Raw genomic sequence first — 15,302 nt, 5'->3', positions numbered from 1 at the left:
TAATTGATGAAAGACAAAGAATTCAAAAAGTGATTCATTTATTAGAGTTTTGTCAACATCAATTTGCGGAAAGCTCCAGTTACTTCACATTACCTCCTGGGTCGTTTGGTTGGAAATAAGTTATTCCAGAATTAATTATCTCAGGATTGTTATTTTGCCCTTTTGTAAGGATAAAAATAATACTATAATCTCAGGATAAGTAATACCGTAATTTTATCTCAACCAAATGTGAGATAAATTCATCTCAAATTTACGACCAGAATTAATTATCCCTTATCCCTCGTACTAAACATTCAATTTTGACTAAGATCTTTTTCTTTCCTTTTCCTTTAACCCAAGCCTTTCCATCCAAAAGAAATAGAAAAAAGAAGATAAAAGAGTATAGAAAAAACAAATCTTCAAAACTTCACAAAGCAATCTTATTACCAATTTCAGGCATATTATATACTATTAGATAAGAGTAGTCATAAAACTACAATTAAATTCTTTTAACATTTATTTAAATATTTTCAAGTCCTTACATTAACTTTTCTAAAATCTTTCTGTACCTCTTGTCAAATATCAAAAAATTCAAAAATATCTTTAAAATTTCTTAAAAAGAATTTGACAGGGTAATTAAAATTTTATTAGAAAAATAGAATCTCAATATTACAGAAATCAGAAAAAAGCTGGCAAACTGGTTTTGAACCTTGTCTTTTTACCCACTACCCTACTACTTCATTATTTTTTCTATCCCTTTTTCTTAACGTTCCTATTTTTCAAATACCGTTGGAGGCAACATATTTAAATCCTTCATTACCAAAAAAAGCCACCATTCTCCCCTACCGCCCACCTCACCCCCCCCCCCCCCCACCAACCAACAAACTTTCATATAAACACACTGCAAATATAAAAGACAAAATCTTCCTCCATTTTCTCTGCAGGGTTTTTTGGGAAAATCAAGAAAGCAGAGATCTAAAAAAGAAATGGGATGTTTTCTTGGCTGTTTTGGTTTTACGACCAAGAAACAAAAGCGTATAAAACCTTGTAACAAGTTCCAAGTAAGTTATACAACTGTTTGTTAAATTAATTTGTGTCAATTTTAACTTCTGTTTGTTTCATATGACACGTTTTTCAAGTTTAATTTAAATGGTTATAGGTGTGATGAGTTAGTTAGAAATGAAGGTTTATACTAGTGTTGATTCTAATTCTAAGCAAAATTTAGACTTTTTTTTTTTTATATATATATGAGTTGGATGAAGCCATATCCTTTCATATGAAGTGTTTCCCTTGTGTTATTTGGATTCCAATATGTTTGCTTTCTTTGAATCTTGTTTTTAGGTGCATCAAAAGTATGTACAACTAGACTCTGAGAAGGCAAATGCTGCAGATTCTGTAAATTCTGAACCCAGGTTAGTCAGTAACACATGAATTTTCATTTTTTTCCGTACAATTTTGATAATGGTGGTGTGTGAATCATGAGATCACAAGTCTGAGCCGTGGAAATAGACGCTTGTAGAAATGAAGGGTAAGATTGCGTACAATAGACTTTTGTGGTCCGGCCCTTCACCGGACCCTGCACATTGCGGGAGAAGGGGAGCCTTGGCATAACTAGTAAAGTTGTTGCCATGTGATCAAGAGGTCACGGGTTCGAGCCCTGCAAACAGCATCTTGCAGAAATATAGGATAAGGCTGGTACAATAGATCCTTGTGGTTCGGCCCTTCCCCGAACGCTACGCATAGCGAGAGCTTAGGCATTGGGCAGCTTTTTTTTTTTTTTTTTTGGATGTGGTGTCCGGATCACCTTGAGCCAATCCTCTTTACCTTCGCAAGGTAGGGGTAAGGTCTGCGTACACATTAGCCTTCCCAGACCCTACCTGTGGGATTACACTGAGTTTGTTGTTATTGTCATTGTTGTGATGGTGTCCGGATGAGTTTATGCATCTTGACTATTTCACCAAATACTTATTATCTTCCAATACACAAATACTGAATAATTTTGCCCACTAAGGCTTAAGACAAATGAGATTTAACCACCTAGTTTTTTTTGTTTGTCTCATTCGAATTTGCCCCTTGATCTCTTATAATTTTCACTCATTTCACCGACTTTTAAGCCACTTCATGTTAGGTAGTTCGAGAATTTTATTTGTTTTTTTTTCTTTCATAATTTTCACCGACTTCATTAACGTTAATCAGGTAGTTTGCGAACTTTATTAGGTTTTCTTTGATCTCCCATAATTTTTACCGACTTGATTGACTGCGTGGCCACTTTCATGTTGGGCAGTTTTGTAAAAATTATTTGGTTTTATGCAGGGATAAGCCTAAAGAATCATCAAAACCTAAGGTAAAAAAGAAAGTGAGCTTCAATTTGAATGTTAAGGCGTATGAGAGAATCCAAGATGATGACAACAACTCAACATATTTCTCAGATGAAGAGAAGAAGACACAACGTGAATACAATGAACAAGAAACAGCAAAATCAAGTATGTCTATGTACCCTTCAAGTTATCGATACTATAACTGCAACTATGAGGAAGACGAGATAACACTTGAGGAAAGTGATATCGATGATCTTGATGAAGAAGACTATGGCGTTAGCGATGATGATGATGATGATGATGATGATGATAATGAAGATGGAGGTGACGAGACACAAAACAAGTATGAAAATGATAAAAGGCTGAACAAGGATGAAACATATGAAGTAGGTCAAGATCATAGGAATGTGTATGGGAATTCTGTGCTACTTCCAGTTGAAAATCTCACTCAATGGAAAGCAGTTAAAGCTAGAGGAGCACAGCAAGTGAAACATCAGAAGGAAAACATTATCAAATCTGATGGAAAACAAGAGATACCTTTGCCTAGAAAGCCAGTAATCAATTGTGCAGACCTAAATCCCAAAGAAAACTCTAAGCCTAAGCCCCAGGAAATTGCAGTTGATACGAGTCTCTCAAACTGGCTGGTTTCAGCAGGAGCAGCAACAGTAAATCGCTAAAGATCATCAAGTTGTGATTGATGAATCCAATACCATATAAACAAAGAAAGTGCAGAGAATGGCCTAAATACATTTGGATTGATATTTGTGTAAAATATTGTTTGTCTTTATGCTTGGACACAGTATGTGTAACTCAGTGGAGGGCATATATGGAAATTTAAATAATTATTTGTGGGACCCAGGTTGAATGTAGGCAGGGGAAAATTAGTTATAAGTATAGCAGAGGGGGTAGAGTATTCTTTATGCGGAAGTTGTCAAGTCTTAGCTCTTTGTTCTCATCTCCCTTCTTCTATATTTCTCATCTCCAATTCTGTATCAGTCTAATTCTCATCCCCTTTCTTCTTAGATTTCTGTTGCTTTATCCTTACTATCGTTAGCATCTACATTGTAATTACAATTACTGTTGAGTTAATATAATCAGTTGGTTGGGTGTAATATCGGATTTGTTACAGTATGTGAGTGCAGTTGTGTTGTATTCTTTTCTAGACAAATTTGGGGGACAGAAAATTCCATTTGTGGAGACCTGTATGTGGTTGAGAAGCATATGAATGTTGTAATACATTACTTTTACAAAAAAACAAAGTAGTGGACAAATGAAGAAAGAAAGTTGTTACAAAACCAATTCTTGTTATGCATCCAGCTATATGCTAGAACACCATCATCATGTAAACTCATTTACATTATAATTGAGCAAAAGAAAACAAGAAAAACCCGAAGGTTCTGTATGCTACATACAACAGAGGAAGTCATTCTCTCTATCTGATTGTGTACAAAGGAAAGGGTCGATTCATTTGACTCGAGGTACCAGATAACTTGAACAAAAATTAGAGACAGTTGACTCTCTTTAACAAGCTGCTGTTATTGAAGGCTATATAAGATGTGAATCAAGGAGATTCACGCGTTGATTCACCCTGTATTAAGTCAAAGGAGAACTGGTTTGGTAGTGCATTCACTGAGAACTACATTATTCTACAAATGCAAGAATCTGATTCATCGTCATCTGAGTCACTGACATCACTGCAAAACAAACAAAAATTTATGCGTTAGAGCAATCCAAACAAACTATAGTTTAGTCATCTACTAAAAACATTGCATATAATTCCAAATTTCAGAACTAATCATTACACATTCCACAGCTCGGGGTAAAAGTAAATACATTTTGTCTTTTTAATGAACTAAATAGAGAAAACAAACAAACATTCACAAGCTCTATCGACCAGTGTCCTGCAACTGCAAGTGCCAGATCGCCAACAATGAGAAAACATAACACAGTGGCTCATTAACAAGAATTCAATACCTACACTTGTTCTGGATGTAAACCGTTAACCGTCAAAAGTCAAATTTATTATGAAAGTGAGATTTTTTTTAGTTTAGTTGTTTTTTTGGATAAAGGAAATTGATAGATTTTCTCATCTTAATCCGAATGTTGGGCAATATACATCTTTATGATGCATCATATGACACCACGTTTAGCTTATGTAGAACACTACAGAAACTAGTTCAGTAGGACCTTTATATATCATACAATAATTATGAAATTAGTAATGACTCAGAGCATGGAAGTCCAAGGATAATTGCCAATTTATACTATAAGAAAAGGTACTCAACTATATAACCGTCACCATTTGGAAGGAAAGCTAAATATAAGATATCATAAGATTACAAATGCAATTTCTACCTCATCCAGTATAATCATATTGTTTCAAAACGGAACTTCTACCCTTGCTGAACTGGAAGGGGTAGAAATTCCATTTTAGAACAATATGAATATACTGGGATGAGGTAGATATTACATTTGAACTTCTACTCTTTATTATATAGAGCCAAATAGTCACGCCGGAATCATTTTTCCACCCGTCAGTTAGTTTTTGCCCTTTTCCGTTTTAGAAACCAAACATCAAATTACGAGGTTTATGTGTTTCCACTAGGGATGGTAAGAGGGCAAGGTGGGTCAGGACAATGCTTAGGTAGACAGGGCAGGGCAGGATGGCGATCAATGTTTTTCTTTTTCTTTCTAAAATAGTAAAATATATAGTGGGGGCAGGGTAGGGAGCAACAGGTGTCTCGATGCCTCCGATATAACCACTTTTAATCTGCGACGACAGAAAGATGTAGTGGGTTTCTGTAGTTTTGTGTTATGCCTGGTTAATATTAGTTAGTTTATGAAATGTTTGTATTCTTCATTGTTGGATTTAGTGTATTTTCTTGAAGCTTTGGAAAAAGAGTTTTTGTTCAGGGTTAGGGTTGAGTATTCAGGATTATTCTACTGGGACTTATGTGAGCTTTGTTTTTTGATTTGAGAAAATAGAAAAGTTAGTTTCTAACTTAAGCTTTACTGCTTATGATGCTTTTAGATCATTTAATTGGTAGTATAGGAACAGCTTTCATCTGAGGAAAGGGCTTTGACCTTCAACCTTATAGTGAATCTCAATGACCAGTTTGGTAAGATGCATAATTTTAAACATATTAGATGGGGATTTGGCCGATGTTGAAGCCTCTTCGATCTGATTTCCGAGATGATTGGCTATCTTTGAAAGGAGAAAAAGAAAAGGCAAAACTAGTTAGCAGATTTGGCTTTTCGGTAATCTCCATTGGAATGTTATGTTTTTGCATTGTAATAGTTCTGGGAAATAGTACGAGAATTTTTGCAAGGATTTATTCATCCAATATGGTTGTTGCTAGCTATCATCATGGTTCTTTAGGGAATTATTTGCACTTCCTTGTATATTTTTATTATAACAGTATAAGATTAAACTTCAACCTAGTTGTTAGAGTAAAAACGATCACTATAATTCAGAGGACAAAATATGAAAACGAAAAAAAAGAAGCAAACTGAAATAGAAAAGTTTTAAAAAGAGAAAGAAGTTAAGAGGAGTGGAGGTAGGCAGGGTGTAAATAGGGGATTATGTTATACATGGAAGGGAAGGGCAGGTTAAAACTGTGGCGGAAGAAAGAATCATCAGCCCCATTTACCATCCCCAGTTCCTCTTAGCTAAGCCTAAGCAATAAACATAAATTTACTCTTAATTCATGTGCAAAGTCAGACAAGAAAATTTCAGAAAACTAGCAACTTTAATTGAAAGCACAAGTAAAAAGGTGTCAGTTAGCACCTACGAAGCAAGCTACCTTAATTTATTTTTTCGATAAGTAACAAGCTACCTTAATTATACACGAGGCTTCAACCGAACTCTGGTTATCTCTTACCTCATTTCTCCTGATCGAATGGAAACTGCGGTTATTTTTCCTCACACATAAGAGGACCACAGTAAGCGATAGCAATGCTGTTAAAGAAGAGAGAAGCATTGCTCCAACTGCGTTAAAACCCCTTACAATCTGTTTGGTTCCCTCGAGTGAAGTATCTATCATTTTCTTAGAGAAATGGAAATGATTTAGTTTCTCCTCTGTCCCAAAGGGTGGAAAAAGCTAACATGGAGGAACTTCCCATATTCTGACACACACACACACACACACACAAAAAAAAAAAAAAAAAAAGAGAGAAAATAAGCTTATGACTCCTCTTTCACTTTGTAAATCTTTCTACCCTTCCTTTTCATAGTTCAATCCCCCTAGCGAAAGTATTGGACCTCCTAGTTCATATGTCAAATTAAATCTGGAGGCATGGTACTGAATTCCGGAAACAGTCCAACTCTAGCCACCTTACAAAAATATCTTACCACCTTCAAAATCCAATCAAAGTATCATGTTGGTTGCTGAAATTTTGTCAAGACACATATACTCTACTGCTCAATTTTATTGTGATGACGTACTAAAGCAAACTGTAGAGACACACAGTTCCAAGCAGATGGCTCTATATGCAATAGTATTGTCGATAAGTCACAACATGAGAAAAGGCTTCACCTCTCCCAAGTTGTTAATCCTACTTCTCTTCTCAGGCTGCACACATATTTCTTAGTCCAAGAACTTTTAAAGTCTACACTAGTACTTGCTTCTGCAAGGGTCTTTAGATATTTGAGAAACCTATAATGAATAGAATAGATGGGCAAGTTAAAACTAAACGAGTACTGATAGCTCATTAAATGCCTATATTGCTCAAATAGGAGTGCTCCTAAGTAGGGGGAGTTGCCACTAAATTACACTTCAATATAAAATGACACCATGCTGCATTTGGATGGCGTACTACTTTGGCATTTTTTCACTGTGTTTTTGCTTTTTTGGATAGGGTGAGCATTAAATTGTTACATTGCCCGATGCTAACAGTGAAGCTTGTAGACTGACCAGATCAGGCCAACAATGGAGTCAGGATTAGAACATGCACCATTAAGGCCTAACAGTTCATCAGCTATTAGTTTAGGAAATCTAATGATCGCATGCCTTTTTTCTTGTGGATGATGGCGGTGTCATTGCCAGTTTGGCACACCTCGACTAATCCACCAAGTAGCTTGCGACTGTCCACAATCACAGGTTCTGGGTAAACATGCCCATCAAAGTTGGAGCATACGAGCTCACATTAAGTGTTGTAGCTGGGATACGAACATGGAACTCCAGGTTGTTACTACTGTGGCTCAACTACTCAGTAATCCGCTTGGGAACTAATAATAACAGGCTATATTTTGCTGCTTATATTCCTATATGCCAAGCACAATAGCATCGCGGACAGACAGTCTACAGCTGCGATTCACTTAATCAATCTGCGTATCATTGAAAAGATATCCACATACAGGCTACATATACATCATTTAGTACCGTGTTTCAGATTTGACATAAACGAAATACCACACTTAAGTAATTTCTTTTTTTATTTTGTTTTAATTTTTTGATAAATCAAAAAACTATCAGACTAAGTTACTATAACTTTTTTTTTTTTTTGATAAAGACTTAAGTACTACATGATAAATAATTCTAATGAAAATTATTCCTTTGCCACATTTATTCTAGTGATCGACTGTGTAAAATAAAGGGCAGTCCGGGGCACTAAGCTCCCGCTATGCGCAGGGTGAGGGAAGGGCCCGACCACAAGGGTCTATCGTACGCAGCCTTACCCTGCATTTTTGCAAGAGGCTGTTTTCCCGGCTCGAACCCGTGACCTCCTGGCTCCTGGTCACATGGCAACAACCTTACTAGTCACCCCAAGGCTTCTCTTCTGATCGACTGTGTAAAATATGGAACTTATTTAGCTAGTATGTGATGATAGGCTATAATTGCATATTTTAGTCGCTTATTACACTCGAATTTACTGCACTTTAATTGAGTTTGCGCTTTAATCACTAGTGTTTTGCACTAATTGTGTGTTTTATGCCTTGTAGGTGTGATTCCGAGCTATATATATATGTTATGGAATGAATTTAAGTGATTTGAAGCTTTGAAGCCTGAGTAAAATCTCAAGGAATTAAGCCGGGATCGTGTTCGGAGGTCAAATTTGATAATTAAGTACGAACGAAGACTTGACGAGGCATATTGCGCACTGTCTAGTAAAATAGACATAACTTTTTGCTCATAACTCCATTTGGGCTCCACAATATATGGTTGGAAAGCTAACTCAAAGGGCTACAACTTTCATGTTTTACGTTTATCTAAATTCCAAACGGAACAGGGTGAAAAACCGCGGTTTTTCCGCGACCGCGGCAGAACCGCGGCAGAAGATGGTCGCGGACAACTGAAGAATCAGAGGGCATGTTTGGCCGCGGTTCCACCGCGACCGCGGCAAAACCGCGGCAGGAAGCGAAAATTGCAGGGACTAAAGTGCAAAACATTGAATTTTTAAGTCCTAAACCCTATATTAAACAAAGGAGGCCGGCCAAGAACAAAAGGGGGACATATTTTGGACACAAATTAGACCTAAGGAGGCGGAGAGACACTACTTTAGGGTTAGACAACACCCTTGGAGGCAAGAACACATTGGGAGCAAGGCGGAGAATTCTTCTACAAGTTTTTCCTTCCTCTTCCTATTTTTCATTGTTGGTTATGACTTTTAGTATTGTAGTTTTACATACTATTATGAATAGCTAATTTGTTATCTAGAGTTTTGATAGAACCTTTTGTAGGATAAATTCTTGTTATGTTTTTATATAATTGAGCCATAGCTTTTCTCTATTTGTTCAACTACGTTTATATTGTGGTTGGTTGAAGAGCTCTCAATTAGCTGTGCCTATTTAGTACGCATAACTCGGGAGAGAGTGCATATTTAGGTAATTGTTGAACAACACCACTCCCAGAGTATATGAGGGATCAATAACCGAGGGTTTAAAGGTGAGATTAGGGATAACGAAGCCTTGGGTGCGATCTGAAGTGAGCTGTATTAAAAGCCAGCTAGCATAGCTCGGGAGAGTGCGTCTAGTAAATTGTCGTAATTACTCGGGAGAGATTTACGGTAATAAGAGTGCTCATGATCGGTAGAGAATACTTAGGCGAAATTATAGAAGACATAGCGGGAAGGATTCCGACAATTGGGGAAATCATAACTCTAGACCTCCTTAATCTTTTCTCTAACCCTCAGTATCGTTAGTTGTTAATTTACTATTTTAATTTATTAGTTAATTAGTTAAACACAAGAATCTTAATATCTATAAGTTAGGAATTGTTCAAGCTTGTCTTCTTGGTGATAGTGAACAGCTGTAGCTAAACCTTAGTTCTCTGTGGGATTCGACTCCGGACTTGTAAACCGGATTATATTTGCAACGACCGCATTGTCCTTTTTATAAGGCATAGTTGGGCGTGATCAAATTTTGGCGCCGTTGCCGGGGAACTAACGGTGTAGTTGTAGGTGTACATATTGCTAGGTTTCAAGTTTGAACTTTTATTTTATTATTTGATTTTTTTTATTTTTTTTTATTTTGTTTTATTTGTTTATTTGAGAAACATGACATCATGGAATTATGAGAATTTTGTTGTTGGTAATTCTACTTTTGATCCTCCTTATGCATATTGTGAAGGAAACCACCCAGGGCAAAATTATCAAAATATTCCTGAGAGCGAGTTTTGTGCACCAACTCAATCTTATGTGTGGAATGTGTGTGATATGTGTGGTGGTCAAGATGGTCACTTTCACGGTTGTGCTTATATTTCTTACCTTCCCCCAACCCCTTACTTTGATGGTTCTTCTTTTTCTGGTGAAGTTAATAGGAACAAAGAACCTAGGGAAGCTGACCTAAAGAAGCTCGAAGATATGTTAAAGTGCATTTTGGAACAACAGAGTAAATTACTACTGCGGATAGAAAGGCAGGAGGAAACTATTCACAACTTGAAAGTTCACATGAGTCAACTGGTTGAAGTTTTTAATGCTCAACAAGCCAATATTGTGAATAGTATCCAAGAAGAGCGTGAATTAGATACAGAAATTGATGAGCTAGAGGAGGAGGCTAGAGTAGAACACCAACAATCAATCACACTAGATTTTGAGGATGTCGATGTTGTAGAAGAGATACTAGAGTCAACCAAGGATATTGAGGATACATATTTAGTTGACTCTATTGTCATTAGTGTTGAGAATGTAGATAGTCCCAATGTTCATGTAGTTGAGCGCATTGGTCCTCACTCCAAGCATTTTTCCACATTGTGTTTAGATGATGATATGGAAATAGAGTCGTCCGAGCCATTTGAGGAGTCAAGGAATGAGGAACAAAGTGCTTACATTCTGGAATTCTTCTTGCCAGAAAGTCGGGATTACACACCTCATATAAAGGCCAAGAAGTGCAGAATACTACATTATTTTATTGGGCCAGTCAGATTCGTTCCACCACCCCAGGAGCATGATCATAGAGCAGAATCAAAACTTGGGGTCCGATTCATAAGTTCAAAGTGGAGGCAGAAAGTGATTCACGTCGTGCCGCGACGTTAAATCAAGCGCTTGTTGGGAGGCAACCCAGCTTTATTGCTTTCTTTTATTTATTTTTTTTTTTTTTTTAATTGTATTATTTTTGTAGTGTCAATTTTTTTATTTTCTAGGAGCATGGAAAGCAAAGGTATTGGAAGGATGCATCAGCAAACCAAATGGTTGGAACTAAGTGTGAGGTACCCACACGAAGGACCAAGCTTGGGAGAAGTCTGAGTACCCCATGAACTGCTAGTGCTTCGGCCTTTGGCCTACCAGGGAGTTTCTTTTACCCTCTTGTATGTATGGGTGTGCATTGGGGACAATGCACAATTTTAAGTGTGGGGTGAGGAGATTGTCTGGGTGATTTTTCATGCTACTTTAGCTGTGTTTTTTTTTTTAAAAGATTGGACTTTTCCTGATGACGGATCTTCTAGACAGTTTTCTTGAGGGAAGTAAGTCTAAAGAAAATACCAAAAAGATTTTTTGTTTTGTTAGGTAGTGTAGCAATTACCCCTTGGTTTTTCTTTAAACCACGGTTCTTTTCCAAGGGTTTTATTTGAACCGGGTGTAGTTAGTTTTTTTTTTGGGAATAGGAGCCATTGTGTTTTGTTTTGAAATGAAGCAATATCTCTTGACTTTGTTATGCCTTGAGAATAGTGAGTACTTTGGCTGTGACGCTTAGGCTCAGTTTTTGACTCTTGTATAAGTACCTTAAATTGTATGATCTTAAATTTGCTTAACTGCTCTGACTAGGGTGTCTTGATGAATCCAATCCTGAGTGAGTTATGTGCCATGTGTGTGTAAGGTTTTGTGATATTCTGTGCATTGCATTTGATGCCTAGAACTTGCCCCGTGTGTTTGCAAAGCGAAATAGTAGTTTTATTCAGTCTAGGAAGTGATATAGGCATTTCTTTGTTGAGCCAGATATGTATATTTTACCCGCCTAATTATTATGTATCGTAGTTAACCCCTTTGAGCCTGTAATCCTGTTTCTTTGGCAACCACATTACAAGCCTTACCCATTTGTTCGAATTAATCATTTGTTTTAACCTTTTAACCTCTCATGAGCACTTGAATTATTATGAACTGTGTAAAAGTTAAAGTGTGGGGTGGTTGGTTTGGCTTTTGAGTGGAACTAATGAAATAAGGAGAAAGGTGCACTGTTTTGAAAAAAGTAAGAGCCACTTGAATTGAAAAAAAATAAAATAGTTGGATTGTTGTGAAAAAAAATTCCTTGATAAGTGGTGGCTCTTGACGTAAGTGTGCTTAAAGAAGAATGGGATAATTTACATTGATGTGAAGGTGGAATTTTGGTTTGACATAAGTATGGGGTTTAAATGTTAAAATGTATGTATTAAAGTGCTTAGGGAGGTGTAGTCACTCTTATATCTAAATGTATTCCTACCCGTCCTGTAGCCTACATTACAACCAAATAAAGTCCTAATTGATCCAAGATTGAATGAGCTCGATTAGTGGAGTAGTACACTACGGGCAAGCTTATGATGCATCTTTTGTGGCATATGAATGTTATTTCTGAGAGTGAGTGAATTCTTTCTATCTTGAGTTCCTAAGTGTTCTTAAATTTTATTGTGTGGAACTACTCTCTTTTGTTGTGTGAGGGCACATGATTCATGAAGGAAAGGCAATGTCAGTGACCTCTATATTAGAGTAAATGGGTGAGTTGTGAATAACGTGTGGTACTTGTGAGTCAAATTTTGAGGTGAAGATATGCTTTTGTGCTTAGTCTATTTTAAATACTCTTGGTGTGATGAGTTAGGAGAATTGTTTAAAAAGGTCGTGTCTATAAAAAAAAATGTAGTTTGATTGCTCGAGGACGAGCAATGGTTTAAGTGTGGGGTGTTGATGATAGGCTATAATTGCATATTTTAGTCGCTTATTACACTCGAATTTACTGCACTTTAATTGAGTTTGCGCTTTAATCGCTAGTGTTTTGCACTAATTGTGTGTTTTATGCCTTGTAGGTGTGATTCCGAGCTATATATATGTTATGGAATGAATTTAAGTGATTTGAAGCTTTGAAGTCTGAGTAAAATCTCAAGGAATTAAGTCGGGATCGTGTTCGGAGGTCAAATTTGATAATTAAGTACGAACGAAGACTTGACGAGGCATATTGCGCACTGTCTAGTAAAATAGACATAACTTTTTGCTCAGAACTCCATTTGGGCTCCACAATATATGGTTGGAAAGCTAACTCAAAGGGCTACAACTTTCATGTTTTACGTTTTTCCAAATTCCAAACGGAACAGGGTGAAAAACCGCGGTTTTTCCGCGACCGCGGCAGAAGATGGTCGCGGACAACTGAAGAATCAGAGGGCATGTTTGGCCGCGGTTCCACCGCGGCAAAACCCCGGCAGGAAGCGAAAATTGCAGGGACTAAAGTGCAAAACATGGAATTTTTAAGTCCTAAACCCTATATTAAACAAAGGAGGCCGGCCAAGAACAAAAGGGGGACATATTTTGGACACAAATTAGACCTAAGGAGGCGGAGAGACACTACTTTAGGGTTAGACAACACCGTTGGAGGCAAGAACACATTGGGAGCAAGGCGGAGAATTCTTCTACAAGTTTTTCCTTCCTCTTCCTATTTTTCATTGTTGGTTATGACTTTTAGTATTGTAGTTTTACATACTATTATGAATAGCTAATTTGTTATCTAGAGTTTTGATAGAACCTTTTGTAGGATAAATTCTTGTTATGTTTTTATATAATTGAGCCATAGCTTTTCTCTATTTGTTCAACTACGTTTATATTGTGGTTGGTTGAAGAGCTCTCAATTAGCTGTGCCTATTTAGTATGCATAACTCGGGAGAGAGTGCATATTTAGGTAATTGTTGAACAACACCACTCCCAGAGTATATGAGGGATCAATAACCGAGGGTTTAAAGGTGGGATTAGGGATAACGAAGCCTTGGGTGCGATCTGAAGTGAGCTGTATTAAAAGCCAGCTAGCGTAGCTCGGGAGAGTGCGTCTAGTAAATTGTCGTAATTACTCGGGAGAGATTTACGGTAATAAGAGTGCTCATGATCGGTAGAGAATACTTAGGCGAAATTATAGAAGACATAGCGGGAAGGATTCCGACAATTGGGGAAATCATAACTCTAGACCTCCTTAATCTTTTCTCTAACCCTCAGTATCGTTAGTTATTAATTTACTGTTTTAATTTATTAGTTAAGTAGTTAAACACAAGAATCTTAATATCTATAAGTTAGGAATTGTTCAAACTTGTCTTCTTGGTGATAGCGAACAGCTGTAGCTAAACCTTAGTTCTCTGTGGGATTCGACTCCGGACTTGTAAACCGGATTATATTTGCAACGCTCGCATTGTCCTTTTTATAAGGCATAGTTGGGCGTGATCAGTATGCTTCTCCTTGACGAGCAACCAATACAATTCACATATAATCAGAGGAAACTTAAACTTTGAAACAAATCTTATGGACCAAAACTTCTATATTATTAACTAGTATAAGTTAGTAGCTAGAAGCCAAATAATAGCTGAATGAAGAGAATTTGATCAAAAAAAATTTACCTTGGCTGAAATTCCAAAACCTCAGCAAGTTTATTTCCATTTGTATCATTCCACTGCACTTTCCTCTTTGGTTTGCCTTTATCTTTTGACAACCCACCTTTTTTACAAGGCAACAACAATGCTTTAGTCTCATCATCCTCATCTTTAGAAGCTTCCACACTATCTACATACTTATTTTTCTCCCCTTTAAATTCTTTATTTTTTGTATCCATTTGCCAAAATACACAATAAAAGAAAGCTTTTTTTCCTGCTAAATATTACTTAAAGAACCCCCAAAATTAGATAATTCCAATGCATAACCAATAATCCCATTGCAAAAGCTCAAATCTTTGCAACAAAATTCCAAGATTTAATGCATTATCTTCACGACCCACAAAAATTCAGCTTCTAAATAACAATAAAACATGGAATTTGCAGATTCTTGATCTTCAAATCCTCATAAAAACCATATGGGTATGCATTAAAAAACTCAGCTTTTTTAAAGAACAAATAAAGGGTCAAACAATTGAAGCTCCAAGAATTCTTTTTCCCCTCTCTCAATGTGAAGGAAAATGGATCAAAAACCCCTTGAATTTGTATGATTAGATTGGAAAAAAGAGAGAGAAACAGAAAGGGAGACAGGAGAGTGTGTGTGTGTGTGTGTGTGTGAGAGAGAGAGAGAGAGAGAGAGAGAGAGAGAGAGAATGATTACAAAGAGAGAAGTGTGCGTTTACTTTGGTTATTATTTGTGGAAGCTCAAAAAATACTCTCTATTTCAATAATAACACTTTTCTTTATTTTGATCAGATATTTGTACATAGAATTTTTTAAAAAATTCGAAATAAAATTTATATATTTAAAAACTACTTAAAATATTATAGGTCATGATAATCTAAAATATTTAAAATATATATAAAAAATTATGGTCCAGGAACAACTAGTTGGACTCATTTTCCTATCTCAGCGATTTGTTCAAAAAACATGATTGTATTAATATGGTAATCTTAAAATCAGTTCTAAATGAATTCGA

General features: G+C 36.5%; 2 protein-coding genes across 2 annotated transcripts; one reads left to right on the top strand and one right to left on the bottom strand.

Annotated features, from left to right (window-relative positions):
* The first annotated feature begins 880 nt into the window (after window positions 1-880).
* Window positions 881-3,425, top strand: LOC109209479 (histone H2A.Z-specific chaperone CHZ1). Its single transcript, XM_019372750.1, has 3 exons — window positions 881-1,040; window positions 1,321-1,391; window positions 2,293-3,425. Exons 1-3 carry the CDS (start codon window positions 966-968, stop codon window positions 2,972-2,974), a joined length of 828 nt encoding a protein of 275 aa, XP_019228295.1. The 5' UTR covers window positions 881-965; the 3' UTR covers window positions 2,975-3,425.
* Window positions 3,426-3,513: 88 nt separating this feature from the next.
* LOC109209480 lies at window positions 3,514-15,011 on the bottom strand. Its single transcript, XM_019372751.1, has 2 exons — window positions 14,294-15,011; window positions 3,514-3,991 (listed from the first exon to the last, which is right to left on the bottom strand). Exons 1-2 carry the CDS (start codon window positions 14,503-14,505, stop codon window positions 3,934-3,936), a joined length of 270 nt encoding a protein of 89 aa, XP_019228296.1. The 5' UTR covers window positions 14,506-15,011; the 3' UTR covers window positions 3,514-3,933.
* Window positions 15,012-15,302: the final 291 nt, after the last annotated feature.

Source organism: Nicotiana attenuata, unplaced genomic scaffold (assembly GCF_001879085.1).
Source record: "Nicotiana attenuata strain UT unplaced genomic scaffold, NIATTr2, whole genome shotgun sequence".
NCBI lineage: Eukaryota > Viridiplantae > Streptophyta > Magnoliopsida > Solanales > Solanaceae > Nicotiana > Nicotiana attenuata.
Note: the sequence above shows the minus strand (reverse complement) of the source record. Positions and strands in the feature narration are given on the sequence as shown.

What these genes read in the sequence shown, in the direction of transcription:
- LOC109209479 (XM_019372750.1), top strand. Translation starts at nt 966, where the DNA reads ATGGGATGTTTTCTTGGCTGTTTTGGTTTTACGACCAAGAAACAAAAG. An exon ending in AACCTTGTAACAAGTTCCAA is followed by an intron (nt 1,041 to 1,320) that starts GTAAGTTATACA and finishes TCTTGTTTTTAG; the next exon opens with GTGCATCAAAAGTATGTACA. An exon ending in TCTGTAAATTCTGAACCCAG is followed by an intron (nt 1,392 to 2,292) that starts GTTAGTCAGTAA and finishes GGTTTTATGCAG; the next exon opens with GGATAAGCCTAAAGAATCAT.
- LOC109209480 (XM_019372751.1), bottom strand. Translation starts at nt 14,505, where the DNA reads ATGGATACAAAAAATAAAGAATTTAAAGGGGAGAAAAATAAGTATGTA. An exon ending in GTTTTGGAATTTCAGCCAAG is followed by an intron (nt 3,992 to 14,293) that starts GTAAATTTTTTT and finishes TTTGTTTTGCAG; the next exon opens with TGATGTCAGTGACTCAGATG.